At 27.9% G+C, this 22,998-nt stretch overlaps 3 protein-coding genes across 3 annotated transcripts; 2 read left to right on the forward strand and 1 right to left on the reverse strand.

The window, feature by feature from the left end:
- The first annotated feature begins 5,133 nt into the window (after positions 1-5,133).
- On the forward strand, positions 5,134-6,075 carry LOC123271599. The gene is made up of 2 exons (XM_044738020.1): positions 5,134-5,598; positions 5,924-6,075. The coding sequence occupies exons 1-2, from the start codon at positions 5,163-5,165 to the stop codon at positions 6,073-6,075; spliced, it is 588 nt and encodes a 195-aa protein (XP_044593955.1). The 5' UTR covers positions 5,134-5,162.
- A 107-nt stretch (positions 6,076-6,182) lies between these two features.
- LOC123275065 lies at positions 6,183-7,334 on the forward strand. The gene is made up of 2 exons (XM_044742965.1): positions 6,183-6,205; positions 6,413-7,334. Exon 2 carries the CDS (start codon positions 6,515-6,517, stop codon positions 7,244-7,246), a length of 732 nt encoding a protein of 243 aa, XP_044598900.1. The 5' UTR covers positions 6,183-6,205; positions 6,413-6,514; the 3' UTR covers positions 7,247-7,334.
- An 817-nt stretch (positions 7,335-8,151) lies between these two features.
- LOC123275067 lies at positions 8,152-9,202 on the reverse strand. Its single transcript, XM_044742968.1, has 4 exons — positions 9,061-9,202; positions 8,847-8,998; positions 8,457-8,602; positions 8,152-8,372 (listed from the first exon to the last, which is right to left on the reverse strand). The coding sequence occupies exons 2-4, from the start codon at positions 8,905-8,907 to the stop codon at positions 8,268-8,270; spliced, it is 312 nt and encodes a 103-aa protein (XP_044598903.1). The 5' UTR covers positions 8,908-8,998; positions 9,061-9,202; the 3' UTR covers positions 8,152-8,267.
- Between the last annotated feature and the right edge of the window lie 13,796 nt (positions 9,203-22,998).

Consider the following 22,998-nt stretch of genomic DNA (forward strand, 5'->3'; position numbering starts at 1 on the left):
TACAGGTGTCCACAGTGCACGGACGCCATTGGTAGCATCTGATGAAAAAAAATTCTGAGACGAACCCTTAGCCATTTTTCAATTAACCGCATAGATAATTAATTATTAATTAAAAATAACGTCTCTTTATTTGTTAGAGAGAGAGCGCCAGTGTCCAGTAAAGTATGTGCCAAACAAAGACACAACTAACTGTATGACTAACTAGTTTCTATAGCTACGTAGTCACACATATTTACTTACACATTCACACGTGCAAGCGTCTTCGTTAGAACGCACTTGACTTGACACTAGTGCTCTCTCTCTCTAACGCATAAAAGAACGTTATTTTAATTAATAATTAATTATCTATGCGTCTGATTAAAAAATGGCTAAGGACTTTTCGTCTCAGAATTATTTTGTTTATCAGATGCTACAATGTCGTCCGTTACTTCTGGGACACTCTGTATACTAGCGAACCCAGCCCGCTTCGCCGGGCTAAAGCTTAGTTTATTAAACAAAGTACATATATATTTCAATACATTGCAATTAATTAATTCTATTATCGCAATATATCAACCATCATTCATCTTCGAGTTCATTTTCTTCAAGCTTTCTCTCTAGTGGGTGAAAATTGTTAACCAAACTCATAAACATATCAGTTAGTGTAACATCCACTTTGTGATGTATACAAAAAAATATCGGGTTCATCTCAACATCGGCGATCAAAGTACGACGCAAGGCTTGAGCATATGCTCAATACAATACTGTAAATGTGGATAACCTGAAAATCGTATCAATTAAGAAAAAGAAGAGATAATCATTTTTAAATTGTTGTTTTGGATCGCAAACTTGTATTTTCTATAATTATAATTATGGCTTTATATGTAATATATCGAATTCACTTATATTCTACTTGATGTCCATAAAATTTTAGAATTAACAGCTCAGAATACTCTTTTAACATCATCAAGAAGTTCACAATATTTTTCTCGACGGTAAACATAAAATAATTTGTGTTCCCGGATATTCTTAAGCCAATTATATTTGAAATGACTCCAGCAAATCTTGTTCAGGTATAAAAAAAATTATGTTTAGTTTTGACCGACAAATATTAAATATTGATGTTAAATAACAAATGATATATTTGAAGTTAGCTGATTTGCTTTTTAAATAAATTATATTTATTTGTTTACTAATGAAGATTAGTTATTTCTCTTATTTTCTTATTTAATATAAGTTGTAAAATAACTCACTGAATTTAATGAGAAAACATTTTATTGCCTTCATTGCCGCATATAAAATTTTAAATCAGTTGATCGCTATAGAACTTAATGCATTGAAGCGCTATCTGATGGTAATATTTAATGACATGGACATCATATTTACTTTCTCCGTGGAAAAATACATGGTCATACCAATTTTTATGACAATCAGTTGAACGGGGCGGAAGTCGATACTTGACAGCGCCACCTGGCGATGAGTTACATCAATAGGCATAGCATATTCGTTTTCTCCGTGGAAATATTCATGGTTGTACCAATTTTTATGACAATCGGTTGAACGGGGCGGAAGTCGATACTTGACAGCGCCACCTGGTGGTGAGTTACATCAATGGGCATAGCATATTCGTTTTCTCCGTGGAAATATTCATGGTCGTACCAATTTTTATGACAATCGGTTGAACGGGGCGGAAGTCGATACTTTACAGCGCTGCCTGGTGGCGAGTTACATCAATGGGCATAGCATATAAACTTTCTCCGTGAAAAAATACATAAACATACCAATTTTCATAATGATCGGTCAAATAGTTTCCGACTTTATCGATGTCATATTTACAAACATCCTCTTTTATATATATATAGATACATATATATACATTAGACTGGGCCAAAAAAACTGACTATTTTTTTTTTCTATCGATACTGTGAAAATATCATTCATGATGATAAAAAAAAATTATTGTGCAAGTTTGAGTCCTTAATAATAATATTAAGGGGTGTATCGTTACGACTATTGATTTTTCAACAGTAATCGCATTTTTTACTCAAAATTCGTTAATTATCAATCTGAAAAATTTTAGCGATATGTATTCTTATAGGAAATTAAATTTCCTAAAAAAAAGTTATCTTTGTAAATTACTGTAAAACAAGCCGTTTCCTTGTAATCATGCCTTAAACAAAGATTTATTTTTTCAATTTTGCGTTTCAATTTTGGATTTTTGTAGCTACCAGAAATATCAATATTTTTACAATTTAAAATACTTATTTTCAAAGGAAATTTAATGCTCTACAAAAAAGGTCTCTTAACATTTTTGATTAAATTCACTCCTTTCAAAGTTATTCGACGTTGAAGTTAAATTCAAAAATAATTTATCGTTTTTTTCGCGTTACACATGATTTTTTCCTTTTGATTGAAAAATTTATGACTTTAATATTGAGAATAATTTTTTTTTGTTGGAAGACTAAATTTTTTTTATAAAATCATAATTTACCAATGTATTATTTTGCTTTTTAACGATTAATTATCGACATAAATTCATTTTTACTGTATTTAACTAACTCCAATAGTAAAATAAATTCGGTCCCTTTATTATAAATTATTTATTTGTATAGGGATATATTTTTTTCTATAAACTTACACTTTTAAACTTCCGTTTTTAGCCCTCTTGTTGTTTTGTCCTTTTTAATGTCAACGAGAATTTAATTTTACTCTCCCTCCACGATTACATTTGTAAGTGTTTATTAGCGAAGTCGACCACCTGAAAATGACCTTGAAAGTTTCACGTTACAGCGCTGCGAGTTATCGTGAGCTTTTCCGTAATCTGTTACCGAAGCTGAAAACATAGCCTTCCTTTCTCCCACCACCTTGCTTCTATTATTGCGCTTTTCAAAAAGGGAATACTATCCGTGTATAATAACTTTGATTTCCTTTGATCGGAAAATGACCTTGATTGTTATACGCTACAGCGCTGCCTTTCTTCACGCCAAAGCGCTGCGAGGTATCGTGAGCTTTTCCGTAATCTATTACTGAAGCTGAAAATATAGCCTTTCTTCACTCCCACCCCCTGCTTTTTATCATTGCATTGTTCAAAAAAATGAATACTCTTTGTGCATAATTACTTTGATTCTATTCTTCATTGTGCAAAGTAACTTAAACGTTGTCAACGCAAATTTGAGTTTTCATTAAGTATTTATTTATTGTTTGGTATATAATTTTCTTCTTTATTTCTTTAGATTGTTTAATTGTAATTGATAGTTTGAATTTATTTATGGTATCTAATTGTTTCAGTATTACAAATTAAGCGTTTAGTTAATTCTGTGTTTGTGAATTGTTTCATTACGTTACTTTGTAACGTTTAAGTTCGATTTGATAATAACTCGCCACTATGTCATTGGAGAAAACTTATTTAATCGGTGTTCCTATTGAGAAAATTAATAACCGTAAGCTTCCGACTGTCAAAGAAGTTTTATCATTATTTTTTTATCAACATAAAGTTCTCAAATTAAAAATTTATGATAGTGCTTCAAAAACTGCTAGTGTCGTTCAAGACTGCTGGAATAATTTGCAGATTTCAACTTCTGGTTTTTGCAACATTGTAAAGAAAATAATTAGTATTTTCAAAAAGTGGAAATATTTACTGTGCAATCGCAAAAAAAATCACGTGCTCAAAAACAAAGAGAAAATAGCTTTGAAAAAAAACTCGAACAATTATTTGACATCGCTGGGAAGAATAGTTTAAAAGGTTTCGATAGAAATAATAATATTGATTTTCAACTTCCAATGTCTTCAAATCTGCAAGAAAATAATAATAATATCTCAGACGAAAAACACGAAGAAATAATGGAAATAGAGGCGATAGGTACGTATTCATTAATAATAGTTTAATAAAGTCAAAATAACTATTTTGTACCGTGCTAATAATAAGTTACTATGTTCTAATGAATAAATACTTATCTAAATTATTATATTCAATAAATTTTTAAGTTTTACACAAAGTAAGAAAAAAATTCTTCAATAAAGAATCAATTTTCTCAACTGATGAAAATATATCTAAGAAAACTAAAATAATTTGATTCAAATCGAATTGTTTTAGGCCAATGAAGTATTTCACGCTCGAAAAATCTCAGATTTTCCTAAAATTTATATGGCTGATGATATAATCTTTTTTTCTGTACAATTAACTTAAATTATGTTAAGATTGACAATTTTTATAACTTATTTTTTGCATATTTTCTACACAAAAATAATATTTTAGTAGTTAATTGCCTTGCAAACTTACACAATTGTGTAATTTTTATCATACTCTTACAAAAATTAAGGAAGTAAGAAAGAAATCCAAGTATTCGGAGGATTTCCAACAGGCTGTAACTTGTGAAAAAATTATCGTACAGTAAATAAAAAAAAAGGAAATTGCAGCAAATTTTGATTAGGCAATTGATTTTTTAAAAAACTACGAAAAGCCCTTTTTTGTTGCTTTTTAAATTCATGTAATGATTAAAAAAAAATTTTTTTTCAAAAAATCAATGGCTAATTCTTGTAGAAAATTCATCCAAGTTTTCAAAACCCATCTTGAATTTTCTTTACGATCATTGGTTGCTGAGGTATTGATAATCAAAAGACAGAATGGTCTTTTTTCATTAAAACGCCGATATCTCAGCGAGAAATGCTCAAATCGAGGTTTTCAAACTAACAAATCGAAGCTCAATGAGCAAGATATCCAGTCCATATAGAGATTAAATCAAAAAATTTTTTCCAAATCCATAAGCTAAGAATAAAAACCAAAAAATTTCAAAAATTTTTATCTCGGTAGATTTCTTAAGATTAGGAATAAAAAATTTTGGAACTCAGATCCAAAAATAAAATACTGAGAGCTGCAATTTGCTTTTTTATTTGTTGTACGATAGTTTTTTATAAGTTACAGACTGTTGAAAATACCCCAAATATTTTGATTTTTCTTGCTCCCTTATTTTTGTAAGAAGTGTATTTTCTATTTAACAATGTCAAAATAATTTATATTTTTCAGAAGACACCTCTCGTGATTATAACAGTAATGATGATTGTGATGCTACAACATCTAGTCAGGAGTTGCAATCAAAGTCAGATTCATTTATGAGTCAAAATTCAAATGTGTCTAACTTTGAAACAGATTTTTAACAGCAAAACGGACACCAAAAATTAATATTATGACGCCAGAATTAGCTGCTGCACTGGATCGTGGTAATGTAAGTAGCCGAAGCGCCACATATGTTTTGGCAGCTACTTTAAAAAGTGTGGGATTCGATACTCGGAATGTAAATTTGAGTTATAAAACTATTCAACGACAGCGTATAATTCATCGGAAAGAAATTGCTAAAGGCTTAAAAGAAGACTTAAAATTCAATGACAATTATGTGGTCCATTGGGATGGTAAACTGCTAAGTGATATTGTTGGGACAGAAACAGTAGATAGGCTTCCGGTGCTTTTAACATCGTCTGGCAGTGAACAGCTATTGGGTATTCCAAAAATTAATTCAGGATCTGGGATTGAGCAAGCTTTAGCTGTATACTCAACTATGGAGCAATGGGGTGTCAGTAATTACATAAAAGCGATATGCTTTGATACTGCAGCAACCAATACGGGTAAATTTTAATTATTAGTCTTATTTACTTGAAAAAAGCTCAGATTTGAAAAAGTAGAGAAAAATTATACTTAAGATCTTTTCACAATTATTTTTTCAATATTCCAATTAAAAAACCTCTAAAAACCGACAAGTTGATTTTTTTTTGCCAAAAATAAAGTTTTCTGTGGTCAGATGATAATATTTAAAAATAAATCATTATTACAAAAATTACCGACACTGATTGTTATATATTCTGAATTTATGGAAGTAATATAGTTCAAAATAAAAATCACTTGATTTGCCATTCATGTTTCTAATCAAATCTTTATCTTTCTAATCTATAGGAATTCATCATGGCGCTGGCGTAGAGCTTGAGAAAATTCTGAAACGAAAGCTTATATGGTTACCCTGTCGTCATCATGTAATTGAACTTGTCATAAAAGGCGTTTTGAAGCTTACTGGCCAGTACAATCAGGTCCGAACGTTCCATTTTTAATCGATTTAAAATCGGTTGTAATAAAATCAACACATCCAAATATACCGCTTGCATCAACGATAAGATAGTTGCTAATTTACTATTAAACAAAAACGATCAACTATTAAGTTTTATCGATAATTATTCGCAGGTATATTTTGAGTTGTTATTTGAGTTGTAAAAGTACACAGAAAAACTTTTTGGTCAAAGAAAATTTTCATTTTAGGCAAGATAGTGTTCTTTTAATAATTTTCTTAATTCAAGTTGACCACGTTTTGTGTACACAATTTAAAATCTCCAGTTCTCATGTAAAGATATTACCTTTCAATAATAACAGAAATGATCATATTTTTTGCAGAAATTTCTTCCAAGAAATGACTATCGAGAATTTTTGGAGTTATCATCTATTTTCTTGGGAGCTACGCCAAAGGATAATTACACTTTTAAATGTCCGGGAGCAATGAGTCATGCTCGTTGGATGTCGAAGGCGATTTATTGTTTGAAAATATTTATTTTTCGAACAGAGTTTAAGATTACACCTAAAGAGTTAAATAATCTTCGTCATATTTGTATTTTCATAGTTACAACTTATATAAAAGCTTGGTTTACTTCATCCTCGGCAATTTTGGCTCCAAATAATGATTTGACTTTGATGCAACAATTGATATTATATAACAAAATAAACTCGACTGTATCGCAAGCTGCTCTCAAGAAAATGGTGAGACATTTATGGTATTTGAGTGATCAATTAGCCATAATGTCTCTATTTGATGATTCTATTGACCTGACTGTGAAGAAAAAAATGATTGAAAATCTAATAAATAATAAATCATCAAATACTAAAACCAGAAAATATGAAGTAGCAAGCGATTCAGATGAATTGCTAGAAAAAGATATCAGTGACTTCATTTCTGTAGAATCGCTCACCATATTCAAAGAATTTGATTTGCCGTATGATTTTATCGATGAAGACATAAGCAATTGGTCCAATAATGATAGTTTTCAAGAGTGTAAGGAATTTTTTGGAAAATTAGCTGTCGTCAATGATGTTGCAGAACGTGGTGTATCATTAATTGAAGATTACAATAAGTGTCTCACTAAAAACGAAGAACAACTTCAGTATTTGTTGTTAGCCGTTAGTGAACACCGGAAAAAATACCCAAATTGTAATAAAAGTAATTTGATTGAATAATTATTTTTTCAACTGATCATTTGCCATGATTTGATAACAATTAAAGAATTTTTTTTGTAAAATATAAATTATAAGTGAAAATAAAATGATTTTTTATCTCTTTTATTGATTTAATTTGTTTTGACTTATTATTCAATTTTTTTTCTGTAAGTAAAAGTATGTCACTAGGCAAATAAATAATTTATAATAAAGGGACCGAATTTATTTTACTATTGGAGTTAGTTAAATACAGTAAAATGAATTTATGTCGATAATTAATCGTTAAAAAGCAAAATAATACATTGGTAAATTATGATTTTATAAAAAAAATTTAGTCTTCCAACAAAAAAAAATTATTCTCAATATTAAAGTCATAAATTTTTCAATCAAAAGGAAAAAATCATGTGTAACGCGAAAAAAACGATAAATTATTTTTGAATTTAACTTCAACGTCGAATAACTTTGAAAGGAGTGAATTTAATCAAAAATGTTAAGAGACCTTTTTTGTAGAGCATTAAATTTCCTTTGAAAATAAGTATTTTAAATTGTAAAAATATTGATATTTCTGGTAGCTACAAAAATCCAAAATTGAAACGCAAAATTGAAAAAATAAATCTTTGTTTAAGGCATGATTACAAGGAAACGGCTTGTTTTACAGTAATTTACAAAGATAACTTTTTTTTAGGAAATTTAATTTCCTATAAGAATACATATCGCTAAAATTTTTCAGATTGATAATTAACGAATTTTGAGTAAAAAATGCGATTACTGTTGAAAAATCAATAGTCGTAACGATACACCCCTTAATATTATTATTAAGGACTCAAACTTGCACAATAATTTTTTTTTATCATCATGAATGATATTTTCACAGTATCGATAGAAAAAAAAAATAGTCAGTTTTTTTGGCCCAGTCTAATATACATACATATATAAATTTTTTAACCAATGGTGTTTTTGGAACTTATTTGACTAATTATGACATATGATAGAAAAATCAGGTGAAAATTCCACCATGAGGACTAATGCAATAGTTAGATTTCTAACAAAATCTACCTAAAAAACTTACGGATACAATTTTTATCAGATTTTCGTTAGGAAAAACTTTTGTTTTCATCGGGTCAACGTTTTGCAATTCGTTCAATTTCTGTTAAAAATATAAATTTTAAGCCGTTAATGCAAATAATACGGAAGCTATTATTCATGTAAAAATACATAATCAAATACCTACCCGTTTTTTACCTTTCCCTTTCCCTCTTTTAGATTCATCATTTTCTTGATTCTCTTGAATTTTTTCATCAACTTTCTTTTTCTTTGCAATTTCGGCGTTAGTTATCGGCAATAATTCAACAAGAATTAGTAGCGCGTGTAAAATATCTAAAAAAATTAAGAATATAATTATTATAATTGTACATGATTATTTATAGTACTGTGAAGTCACAAATTGTCAAGAACATACAGTAATATTTTAAAACTATAAATTGTAAATAGCTAGTAAATAAGTTGTGAATAACACAGTAATATTTTACAGCAAAAAAATTATAAATACTATACAGTCATACTTTATCACAAATAATTGTAAATGCTATACAGTAATACTTCAAAACTATAAAATATTCACCATCTTGAATAATCCTTGATGCAGCAAACAGTTCAGAGTTCAGGACGAAAACTCTCAGCATAATACAAAATCTTCTCTGTATATAATGTGGAGAACTTAGATATCAAATTATCAGCCTTTTTTGGGTAGAGAGATTGAAACTCTTTGTCAATCTGTTAAAAAATAATTAAATTATTTGACATAATAAAAGCAAAAATTAAATGATCAATTTTACCAATTAGATTCTCCGTTGTAATTGAGAAATCGAGGATATTTCTGAAAAATTTCAGAAATTGTTCGAGTTTTTGTAACAATCCAATGACTTTGAAATTCTTTTGTGCTATCCATCAAGTACACTATGTGATCTTTATTTTGTGCAGTCGAATTTTTGTTTTGCAATAAAGATATCTGAAATAAAAATATCAAATGTAATAAAATTCACTAATATTCAGAGAGCTACTTAAAAAAATTGGTTCAGTTATTATATTTCAGCATTAAGTTTTTCGACGTTAAAATTAAGATCACGAGCTTTGAGTGGCTTCGGCTGTATTTTGAAGCTCGTTTGGCATCATTTTTTTTTTTTGTATTTTTTTTCAGATGGATGTAAATGAGCCCTTATACTTTGCAGTGGAATTAACAAATGTTAAAATTGTTTGTCATTTTTTAAGAAATTCAAGAATTTAATTAAAAACTATATAAATAAATTGTTGATTAACTAATGAAAATTTAATTTGTATAATTAGTGATTAATGATATATACGGGGTACTTCATGCCAAATCGACCACTTTTTTGAACCCGACCCCTTTAGATTTAGCTTAAACTTTTCTATTCTTTTCTACCCTTTGAAACACATTTTTGAGAATTTTTTCAAATTTTTTTATTCAATTAAAAAAATGTTATGAACTTTTCGAAAAATACACAAAAAAAATTAAATATGATCAATTCTATAAAATAATTGGTTTTTTTTTAGCAAAATCGTTATTTTTTTCAAAGTTCGTCACTTTTTTTTATTTTTTTTTTCTTAAAAAAAAACTTCAATCAATTTGACAACTATTCCCGCTTATCCCGGACAGGGCTGATTTTTTTTTATATTTTTTTTATTTAATTGAAAAAAAAATTGTCAAATTTTCTAGAATAAAAAAAATTGTCACCAACAGTATTTATAAATCCGAACAAAAACAGTTTCACTGTAAAAAATTGCGCCAAGGCCACGTTCATAAAACTCATCTCAATAACATTTGCACTTTACAAAAAAAATTAGGCTCGTTTCAATAATTTTCATTCTCTACAAAAAGATGTAAAATACTAAAAAATACCAAGAAACCGTCATAATGTTGAAAAAATTTGTTGAAAATTAAAATATTAAAAAAAAAATTTTTTATCGTACTTGGCGCACGTCATTGAGTACCCCAAATTTTTTCGGAAGAATTTAAACTCAAGAAAAATCGATTTCGCTTGTATATATATAATCATATTATATATTTATATAGATTTCATTAGTCAAGGATACTGAACTCATTTAGTCTCTGGCCGTCCGCTTTTTACATAAGAAAAAAGTTAAAATCTAAAAATCAGGGTCGCTATAGTTTGTGCCGATTATTTTTAATAATTTTAAATAGAAATTATAAAGATAATTGATAATAATCAAGTAATACGCGTAATATAAAGCATGAACTACTATTATAAAATATCATATAGAAAAAAAATCAAAATAAATTTGAAAAAAAATTTGTAACCTCAAAAAACCGTTCTGCTTACGGTATATACACACTCGGTAGTCTGGCTTGAGAACGGAACTTGGCGCCAGACTCTATCGAGTCTGTTGATTTTTTCATTTTTCTATTTTATATCTTTTTGTAAAGAAAAAAAAAATTTTTTTTTCCTTAATAGTCTTATGAACGTGGACTTGGCGCGATTTTTTTACAGTGAAACTGTTTTTGTTCGGATTATAATTACTATTATTGTTGATATTATGATTACCAATATTAATTATTGTTATTATGATATTGTTGTTAGTAAATGACACAATGTATCAAACGCATAGTTATGTTACGTATTATCAAGAGATTAAAATTATTTAAAACCCGCCGAATTGAATGAAAGTGCCACCTACATGCAACAATCATCAAGACGTTTGTAGTATCTGTACAGTGCTCGAACAGAATTACTCAGATCTTGATCAGCTGACTTTTCCGAAGAAAGAAAAATCGAACAATTCTAGCTCTTTTAAGTATTGACTCTAGTTAATAAATACAATTGAATTAGAAGAAAATATATTTAGAAAAATACATATGGAAAGTTATTCACTAATTAATTCTAGGGATTTTATGTTAAAAAAAAATATTTTAACATTTTTTGTTTTTAAAAAAATTTTTTATTCAAAGTTTGTATTTTTCCCGCGGAAATTGAATGTTTATAAAGTTTCAATATAAATCATTTACAGTATCACTTTTCGTACAATATCGAGCAGCATTGATAAAATTTTATATCAATAAGCCGCGAACATTCTTTAGCTTAGATTGATAAACTAAATGATCAATTGTAAGCTTTTAATTTTACATATATTTTAATAAAATTTTTATATTTTCGTAGTTGTGATAGATGTAAATTTAAATTTAATACTTTAATACTTAATAATTTAAAAACAATATCAATGATAATAATAATAATAAATCGTATTATCAATTTATTTTTACCATTATAAATATTTTTAGTATTATCCATATTGTCATTGTTAATATTGTCGTTATTATAATTATTATTATTTTCATTATTATTTAGTGTCAATATCATATTGTTGTTAGTAAATATCACAATTCGTAAACTTATAAATAATATTCGTATTTTGTAAGAAATATCATCGTTTCAAACTTCGCTTAATTAACAACTAGTGCCACCTACAGGCAACAATCATCAAGACGTTTGTAGTATCTGTACATTGCTCGAACAGAATTACTCAGATCTTGATCAGCTGACTTTTCCGAAGAAAGCAAAATCAAACAATTCTAGCTCTTTTAGGGCCAGTTTTTCAAATCAAGATAAAATTTTATCCAGGATAAAATTATGATGCCAGTATATTTATATATATGAAACATAAAGATATATTTTATTATTAGATAAAATTTTATCCTCGATTGAAATACTGGCCCTTAAATATTGACTCTAGTTAATAAATGCAACTAAATGAAAAGAAAATATATTTAGAAAAATACAGATGGAAAGTTATTTAATAATTAATTCTAGGGATTTTATATTAAAAAAAATATTTCAACATTTTTTGTTTTTAAAAAAATTTTTAATTCAAAGTTTGTATTTTTCCCGCGGAAATTGAATGTTTATAAAGTTTCAATATAAATCATTTAAAGTATTACTTTTCGTACAATATCTAGCAGCATTGATAAAATTTTATATCAATAAGCCGCGAACATTCTTTAGCTTAGATTGATAAACTAAATGATCAATTGTAAGCTTTTAATTTTACATATATTTTAAAAAAATTTTTACATTTTTGTAGTTGTGATAGTTGTAAATTTAAATTTAATACTTTAATACTTAATAATTTAAAAACAATATCAATGATAATAATAATAATAAATCGTATTATCAATTTATTTTTACCATTATAAATATTTTTAGTATTATCCATATTGTCATTGTTAATATTGTCGTTATTATAATTATTATTATTTTCATTATTATTTATTTTCAATATCATATTGTTGTTAGTAAATATCACAATTCGTAAACTTATAAATAATATTCGTATTTTGTAAGAAATATCATCGTTTCAAACTTCGCTTAATTAACAACTAGTGCCACCTACATGCAACAATCATCAAGACGTTTGTAGTATCTGTACAGTGCTCGAACAGAATTACTCAGATCTTGATCAGCTGACTTTTCCGAAGAAAGAAAAATCGAACAATTCTAGCTCTTTTAAGTATTGACTCTAGTTAATAAATACAATTGAATTAGAAGAAAATATATTTAGAAAAATACATATGGAAAGTTATTCACTAATTAATTCTAGGGATTTTATGTTAAAGAAAAATATTTTAACATTTTTTGTTTTTAAAAAAATTTTTAATTCAAAGTTTGTATTTTTCCCGCGGAAATTGAATGTTTATAAAGTTTCAATATAAATCATTTACAGTATCACTTTTCGTACAATATCGAGCAGCATTGATAAAATTTTATATCAATCAGCCGCGAACATTCTTTAGCTTAGATTGATAAACTAAATGATCAATTGTAAGCTTTTAATTTTACATATATTTTAATAAAATTTTTATATTTTTGTAGTTGTGATAGTTGTAAATTTAAATTTAATACTTTAATACTTAATAATTTAAGAACAATATCAATGACAATAATAGTAATAAATCGTTTATCAATTAATTTTTACCATTATAAATATTTTTAGTATTATCCATATTGTCATTGTTAATATTGTCGTTATTATAATCATTATTATTTTCATTATTATTTATTTTCAATATCATATTGTTGTTAGTAAATATCACAATTCGTAAACTTATAAATAATATTCGTATTTTGTAAGAAATATCATCGTTTCAAACTTCGCTTAATTAACAACTAGTGCCACCTACAGGCAACAATCATCAAGACGTTTGTAGTATCTGTACAGTGCTCGAACAGAATTACTCAGATCTTGATCAGCTGAATTTCCGAAGAAAGAAAAATCGAACAATTCTAGCTCTTTTAAGTATTGACTCTAGTTAATAAATGCAATTGAATTAGAAGAAAATATATTTAGAAAAATACATATGGAAAGTTATTTAATTATTAATTCTAGGGATTTTATATTAAAACAAATTTTTAACATTATTTGTTATTAAAAAAATTAGGAAAACGGTTGACCCTGAAGGCCATCCCTGCAACTTCCCGCTAATTCCATACTTAGGCGCTAGAGATTTGATAAGACACTATTTTTTGAATTTTCAAACCGCGCTATAGTGTGTTTGAGCGCGCTATAGTATGTGCTGATAAAATTTAATAATTTCAAGTAAATAAATTGTTATAAGTGAATATTAATTAATTAATACGGTAAAATTAATTATGACCCACTGTTATAATATACAAATTAGTGAAAAAAAGTACCGTATAATTAAATAAAATTATACAACCTCAAAAAACCGTTCTGCTTACTGTATACACATTCGGTAGTCTGGCGCTCCGTTTGCAACGGGATTTTTGAACGGAACTTGGCGCCAGATTCTACCGAATCTGTAGATCAGAGCTCCACCTACATGTGGCTACTGACATTCTGTTGCTTAAGTTGTTGTTTATTATGTCTATCTAGGTCTAAAGGTACCGCAATCTGAGTGATATGAACCTGGTAATATACAGGCCTGTTGTATAGTATATTTGTATATGTCCGATTTCGTTTAGTAACAGAGTTATTGTTATTATTTTATTATTATATTATATTCCTGTATATTACTATCATATTATATTAATTATTAAAATAATAATAAATTTCTGTATTAATTATAAATAATAATAAATTTCTGTATACGTTATTACGTTCTATATTATGATACAGCCGTATTGTATCTATCTATAATTAATCCCGTTCTACATAGTACGTTCACGTGCTATAGTTAATTGCGTGCTATAGTAAAACCTGCTCTTTCCTCATCAAAAAATATCCAGGATCTAAAAAACGGCGTTGCTATAGTTTCTGCTAGTGAATTTATCGAATTTTAATTAAAAAAATAATGACTAGTGGACTATAAATTAATTAAATTAGCAATTCACACCATATAGAATACATATTTATTATCAATTGCATCCAACAGTCAGTTAAGGTGGTTTAATAATTTTCAAACCTCACAAAACCGTTCTGCTTACGGTAAACACATTCGGTAGTCTGGTGCTCCGTTTACAACGGGATTTTTGAACGGACCTTGGCGCCAGATTCTATCGAATCTGTGGATAAAACACAATAATTATTATATTGGAAAAAGATAATAAAATACTTGAGCAAATTCATTGAAACGCGAGTACACCTTCTCATATGAGAAACGTTACAATGTACCGTTACAATGTAATGTTACAAAATTGGAAGTGGCGCTCTCGATCACTCGACAAAACTTTAAACTAATTTTTCACTGGTTTTACAGTGAATAATGTCAAAAATCACTATTTTCTTCAGTAGACAAAAAGTGTGTTAGAAATGTTGGTCATTTTTTAATAAATTTAAGAATTTAATTAAAAATTAAATGAATAAATTGTTTATTAATTAAGGAAAATTTAATTTTTATAATAAGTACAAATTTTTATAATTTGTAATAATTATATTAAAAACTTTAAATCAAACCATACTTGTGACTGTTTTAGGTTAAAATAGCAATCCAATCGTAATTGATGTTGACGTTAAAATGTACAAACATAAAAATTGTACTTAGTAGTAACAAATGTTTGTCACCAACAGTATTTATAAATAAAACACAATAATTATTATATTGAAAAAAGATACTAAAATAAGTACTTGAGCAAATTGATTAAAACGCGAGTACACCTTCTCATTTCAAAACTGGAAGTGGCGCTCTCAACCACTCGACAAAATTTTAAACTAATTGTTCACTGATTTGACAGTGAAGAATGTCAAAATTTACTGTTTTCCTCTACGAAAAGAAATTAAGTAAGAATTTTTTTATCGTTATTAAAAGTGATTTATTTATATTTAATTATTGATGAATAAATAAAATATAAACTTAATAATAACTGATAGCACAAATCTAAATCAATAATATATATATATATATATATATATATATATATATATATATATATATATATATATATATATATATATATATATATATATATATAAAAAGTTTTAGTTTAAATTATACCGGTACATATTGTGAGTTTATAAACAGAAACTGTCATATGAAAATTATTTACCTGATGTGTTACTAATCATTATTCAAGATAATTTTTATTCTTTCATTATTTTAATTTTCTTGTACGCACAGCTATTCCCTGTTAAAAAACTCCAATAAGATCCCATCAAAAGCGACAAAAGCCACTTAGAAATCAATAAAATTTATGGGTTTCTAAGTGGCTTTTGTCGCTTTTGATGGGATCCTATTAGAAATTTTAAACAGGGTTATACGATATTTTACTTACCTGCAAATCAAAACTGAAATCACATATTCACTTACGCTTAAAGAGTAGCAAATTCACTTATTGATTAAAAAGGATCACTGCTCAATTAGTGATTTCTAAAATTACTAATTATATAAGTGACAATCTTAGAGGCTGGCAATAGCCTGGTCGGCTCGATGCTCGCTTTTCGAAAGAGTGGGACCCGGGTTCGATCCCAGCACGCACCAATATTTTTCAGTGTTTATAATTAAAAATATGTGCGTTACGTTATGTTGCCAGCCTCTGGAAGTGGCAGAGATAGCCGGGCGGCACACGTCTGACTTGGGCGATCACACATTTAAGCAACAACTTGAATGGGTGACCACTTTAGTCAGCGTTGGCTAGCGCGAGGGATCTCTGCACACTAGGAGAGGGGCCTAATGCTCCAGTGGTCGATAAAGAAGAGTTTCTTATCAATCACTGTAGACTTAGCCCAGCTCCGACTGTACTATCATGGGTTTTCTCTGTGGTTCCCCATGATTCTGTTCCAACAGCCTGAGAAGGTGAGGTTCGGGGTGGATACGGTACAGAAAGCACAAGTCAGGCCACAGCCGCAATATAGTGGAGAGATAAAGTGGAGAGATTGTTGATGCTCCAAAAAGAGTGGGGATTATCAGCCTTATAAAAACCAGATAACGGTATACAAGTAAAACCCAAAGATATAAGTGACAATCTCACGGTTATATAAACGAAACCATTGATAAATTAATAAAAATTTATATTACTAGGCCATCCCCGCAACTTCAACTTTGAGCTCTTTGAGCTTAAAAATACAATTTATGTGTTATTTTAAGCACTCCGAGCTCAAAGAGTTAGCTGTTCTATGCTTTTGAGCTCTTCGAGCTCAAAAGTCTGATAGAGGTTTAATAAAACACTAGCATGCACCGCGCGCCACGCGCGCGTAATATGTTTACAAAAATGACCATTCGGTAGCCGAAATGGAAGTAGATTTCTCAAAAAAAAGAAAACATATTTTTTATAAAATACTATTAATCATAATATATAACTTCCGTACAATAAAATAATGACATCAAAACGAATGCAAAAGTAAAATTTCGTTAGGTCTATATGAGCTAGTAGGTAATTTTGATCTAGTTCTGATGGTGAATTATGCAAATTGAAGTTTATTTAATAAGCTTTCAGACGCAATTTACAGGAATATAATTGGATATCGCGTTCAATTATTATTGCACTGAAATGCGGTAAACGTGAAAATTTTTGATTTCCAAAAATTTTAGAATTAGTGTCATTCCTAAACTATTAAATTTAGAAAAATAAATAAGTATGCAAATTGATGCTTATTAAATAAGCTTTCAAAAGCAATTTACAGAAATTAAATATGATATCACGTTTAATTCTTATTGCACGAAAATACGGTAAAAGTGAAAATGTTTGTGATTTAAAAAAATTTTTGAATTGCTGTCATTTCTGAGCTAATCGACAGATTTGGCTCATCTTAGAACTTAACCTCAAAAATCGTCCAAAAAGAAAGTATGTGACGTTTCATTAAAAACGGTTGAAAATTAAGGGAGTTATAGAAGAGACAGAGCCGGTTATATTGTTTATAAATATATAAATACATAGATATATAAACTTTTGAACCATCCCGGGAAAAAATGAATTTGCCTAATCATAAATATATTTATATATGATTATGTATTGAATATATAGAATTATATATGATTATATCTAAATTTTTATATAAAATATATATAATCATATATAGACTAATACATTGTATGTATATTTTATATAAGTCTGTATATGATCAGATCTGAGTTATCTATGTCTATATATCCCTACAATAAAAATACATGACAGTTTGAAGTTAGTCAATAGTCGAAAAAATGGGACCTGATTCCTTATAAGGTAGAATATAGACCCTCCTTATTGTTAGTTACTATTGGTCAATCTCCTGGTACGCGAACATATCAATATATCGATATAAATCGAACAGGAAAATTCAAATTTTTATTTAAAAAAGTAATTAATTTTAATTTTAATTAATAAATTTTAATAAATAATAATATTATATCGATATAAATCTAACAGGAAAATTTAAATTTTTATTATTATTTAATTAATAATAATTAATTTTAATTTTAATTAATAAATTTTAATAAATAATATAAATATAAAATTAATAAAATTAATTTGCCGATAATAACTGAACAAAAATGGAACAACCCTATCAATGTGTTCATTCGTTATTTATTTATTATATTTTAGAATTTTAACTAAATGAATAATGAATATGGGTCATTCCACCAAATAAGAACATTTTTACGGGGCGACCCTCGCAGATTATGTTTAAAATTTATGGAGATGTTCTCTATAATAAGAAATAAATTCCCTACAAGTTTCAGCCCTTAATATGCAGCGGTTCTGGAGTTATGATTTTTTGAAATTTTGAAAAAAAATTTTTTTTAACTTTTTTATTAATTTTTCTGAAGAAGAGAGCTTTTTTATTAAAATCCACGAAATATCTTATCTTGTGGGAAAAATGCTCAGCTTTTGAATGAAAATATCCATTTTATTATAAACACATCAGAAGACCCTTTGAAATCCAATTAAAGTGGAAAAATTGATTTTTCTCGGTGTACGGTGCAAGGTACATCCAATTTGACTTTTTTTTCTGAAAAATCAGAGTTTTTTACACAAAATATATGGTTTTCACGATGTGCATATTTTTTGTTCAATCGCAATTAAATTAAACGTAAAATCTTTATAATTAAAATACTTTTATTTTTGACCTTTTTTCAGATGTTGATACAGTTTTAATAAGAGCATATCCAATTTTATCATTTATCGGTAAAAGTGTGCAATGTCTGTGTACCCTTTACCGTTTTTGATAAAGAATATCGTACGTCTAACACATTTTTTTTGTCTAAATAATCATCATTCGTTATGAAAGTAAAATCAACGCCTGTAAAATTCTTGATTGCCCAGGAATTCAAATCTTGTGGTGCCAGTATATGTTTTTTATTTTCTATTTGTAATGAAGCTCTAGCAGCATGTCGTTTTACTGGACCTACAAGCCCATCGCATGGTCCTTTGCCATGGGCAGTCGCAAAAAAATGCCACTCAACGATGATTCTAAAGTCAGCATAATATTAACATAAATTAGTAAATATTTTTTTATTTTTAAATTGCTGAGGTGCTCCATCTGAGAAGTAAAAAATCCTTTCAATAACAGTAAATTTTTCTCTTAAAAAAGAAATCAATTGTTCTTGAAATAAATAAATCAAAACTGTGTCATGTTTAAGGCAATCTGAGATACCAACTAAGCCTAAATGCTTAATTTAATAGTATCATTTTCGTTTTAGTAAACCACCATTTAAAATATAGTAGCTTGGTCATTACCCAGTAAACACGTTTACGTCAATGTGACGTCAAAATGACATTGGGCTATGTCAGGATTTACGTAAGATACAAGTCACGAATGAGTCATATGTGACTCATTATTTCACACTTCTTGACGTAAGATTCTGACGTAAAAATATGACGTAGTCATGACGTCAGTATTATGTCTCAATGACATTTATGACGTCAATATGACATACCTGTGATGTCTATATCATGATAATGATGTCATTATGACGTAAAAGTGATGTAAGTGATGTAAGAATTGTACCTCAGAAAAAATATTAAAAAAAAATTTCTCAAAAATAAAAAGATGGCAATTTTGAAATTAATTATAGTGTTGTGGACTTATTACAGTTTGAAACACTAGTTATATGTTGATACTTGATGAAAAAATCCTGAAATATGCTGGGCTCGAACTTGGGTCCTCACGTGTCGGAGTCTGGAACGCTGCTCACTTGTCCAAGTAACGGTTCATGTCACGAAGTAAATAACTTACGTGATAAGCCTTACATGACGAAAAATGCTTATTTCATAATTTTTTCTGAGATTAAATGGATTTTAAGAGCTGGAATTGTATAAAATTCAAGTCTAATAATATTCATTAAACTCATGAAATTTTATAAAGTTCTATAAAACTTTGTAAAAACTCTTATAAAAGGCTCTCTAGTGAAACTTGTGGTAATTAATAGACAATTTATAAATTTTCATAAGAATTGATTGAATCTTACACTTTCAAAAATTTTCGTCTAAAAGCGGACCCAGAGAACTTTCACAAAGTGAAATTTTTTCAGAGTAAACGATGTATCCGTGTCATTTGAATATTTTTTAATACTTATTGATTTCTCAAGACTCGAATTTTTTTTTATTTAATTTTTCCGAAGATTTAGTATTTTTCATTTGGATTTTTCTTCTTCAAAATTTCAATTTACAAAATTTAGATTTTTTTTTTAATTTCAACTCTTTTAAGTATACCATTTTTTAATCTATATTTCTTTTTAATTTCAATTTTTTCGAAATTTGAATTTCTTTAATTTAACATACTAACAACATTATGAAACTTGATGTACACAGTAAAAAATTTTGCGTCATTGTGTCAAAAATTTTGTGTTAAAAATTTTATGTTAAATATTTAACATTTTTTATGTTGATTGAACACAATAAATGTTAAATTTACACTTAAAAAGTTAAATATTTAACACAAAATTTTTAACACTAAAGTTTTTGACGCAATGACGCAAAATTTTTTACTGCGTAAAATACTATTAGTCTCGTCAATAACAATCATGGAACTGTTTGAATTATTTCAAATACAATGTTTCATAAGTAGCAGCACTAATGTCAGAAAATTATTTTTCAAGTAATAGTGCAATATTTAAATGACTGACATTTAATTTCTTGATGTGAAATCATAAGAAATTATATGTTTACTCGCTTGACGGTTTAAAAATTTAGAGTTCATGCCACATAAATTGAACTCGGTATTTTGTTATCAGTTTCAACCAAATCATTTATACCGAATGAAGTCGAAAATATTTTTACAATGGATAAAAGTACCTAAATTCATGGAAAAAATATAAGTGAGAAACATATGCAACGAAAAATCAGTATTTCTTGCACCAAGAAAATTTTGACGGAGGCCGAAGTTATATTGGAGCAAGAAGTGTTTTAGTGTCAAGAAATTTTGACTTCATTCACGAAATTTTCAGTCATCTTTAATATATTCTTGGTCCAAAGAAATTCACCTTTGAGTCAAGATTTTTTTTCTGCAGTGTATGGAAACATACAAGCAAAGATACAAAAATTTTATATCCCACATGTATTTAATTTGTATGTTTTTTTCTTAAAAACGTAAATGAAAAATATTTTGTATGTTATTTGCTAATATGTTAGATATATTCATTAATATTATAAATTATAAATTTTTGTTATTAAAAGCGGACTTAAATTTACAAGGTACCAGCTTAAATCAGCTGTTTACCTCTTCCTGATTCTTACTAAATTTTAAACCAATTTTCACTAATATTTAGCGATTAATTGTAAATTAGACATCTTGTTAAAGAAGTTTTATATTTGATAAATTTTGATCAATCGATAATATTAAAAAAATACATCCCCAAATTTTATCAATATTATGGAAAATAATCGTTTGTCACTGATTTAGAAAATGACTTTCAAATTATGTCAGTATTATGTACAATTGTGACAAATTATTGATGTTAAATAATGACTCTCAGATGGTATCGGTATTACGTAAGACCATGACTTGTCACTGATGTAAACACATGATATTAATCTTACGTCAAGATTACGTACAACCGTGACTTGTCACTGATGTAAACGCATGATGTTAAACTTACGTCAAGATTACGTACAGCCGTGACTTGTCACTGATGTAAACGCATGATGTTAAACTTACGTCAAGATTACGTACAACCGTAACTTGTCACTGATGTAAATGCATAATGTTAAACTTACGTCGTTATGACATACAATGATGGCATTAATGTTACGTAATATTGTATTTTATATATTATGTCAGTTGTACGTAATATCTAAGTCATTTCCGTTACATCATAGAGAAGTAATAAACTTACATCAGTATGATGTCAAAAATATATCATATATTTTTACATCATAATTGGATCACAAGACAGGTCAATTTTACGTCATATTTACGTAAAATATTGTGACATTCCTATGACTTATAAATGACGTCATATTGAAGTCATGTGTTCACTGGGATATTCCAATGATAGCCTTGAGCAGCTCCCTGCACAACAAACGCAATTTTCTACCAAGTTAAAAACTACCGCTAACTCACTACTCTTCAAATTTAATTTCGCATTAGGGAAAAACCGACTTTGTATTTTTACTATAAAGTCATGTTTTAAAAGTTTCTCAAGTTGCGTCGCTAAGGTATCAATAAAGTCATCGGAATCCGAAATAACGTTTACAATGGTACATCGATCGGTTGATGTCCACATTTTAAATTCGATTTCATTTACATCAAATTCTTTAAACGATGGATGAAAGTAATTAATGATTTCTTCATTGTTTGGACATCTATTACAACTTCTGAAGAAGCACGATTCCGTTGGATTATTACAAATCAATTTATTCAATAAATTTTTATAAATTGATTAAGTTTCCATAATCCAATCAGTATTTCTCGCAAATTTTGGAAAATTACATCCTAAATAAGAAAATGGAATCGTAGTTGTGAGCGCCATCTGCATTGTATAAACTCAATTTCTTAACGAGCAGTTTGAAATTTTAAATATTTAACAGAAAATTATTTTACTATCCCGAATAATCGTATAACGCTTAGCCGATATAACGTTTAATTTAATTGTGATTGAACAAAAAATATGCACATCGTGAAAACCATATATTTTGTGTAAAAAGCTCTGATCTTTCAGAAAAAAAAGTCAAATTGGATGTACCTTGCACCGCACACCGAGAAAAATCAATTTTTCCACTTTAATTGGATTTCAAAGGGTCTTCTGATGTGTTTATGATAAAATGGATATTTTCATTCAAAAGCTGAGCATTTCTCCCACAAGATAAGATTTTTCGTGGATTTTAATAAAAAAGCTTTCTTCTTCAGAAAAATTAATAAAAAAGTTAAAA

This window comes from Cotesia glomerata, linkage group LG1 (genome assembly GCF_020080835.1).
Source record: "Cotesia glomerata isolate CgM1 linkage group LG1, MPM_Cglom_v2.3, whole genome shotgun sequence".
NCBI lineage: Eukaryota > Metazoa > Arthropoda > Insecta > Hymenoptera > Braconidae > Cotesia > Cotesia glomerata.

Excerpts from the sequence above, each read along its gene's own strand:
- LOC123271599 (XM_044738020.1), top strand. The coding sequence starts at position 5,163 with ATGACGCCAGAATTAGCTGCTGCACTGGATCGTGGTAATGTAAGTAGC. Across the intron at positions 5,599-5,923 it reads TACTGCAGCAACCAATACGG|GAATTCATCATGGCGCTGGC; the intron begins GTAAATTTTAAT and ends TCTAATCTATAG.
- LOC123275065 (XM_044742965.1), top strand. The coding sequence starts at position 6,515 with ATGAGTCATGCTCGTTGGATGTCGAAGGCGATTTATTGTTTGAAAATA.
- LOC123275067 (XM_044742968.1), bottom strand. The coding sequence starts at position 8,907 with ATGCTGAGAGTTTTCGTCCTGAACTCTGAACTGTTTGCTGCATCAAGG. Across the intron at positions 8,603-8,846 it reads ATCAAGGATTATTCAAGATG|ATATTTTACACGCGCTACTA; the intron begins GTGAATATTTTA and ends TAATTTTTTTAG. Across the intron at positions 8,373-8,456 it reads AAGGGAAAGGTAAAAAACGG|AAATTGAACGAATTGCAAAA; the intron begins GTAGGTATTTGA and ends TATTTTTAACAG.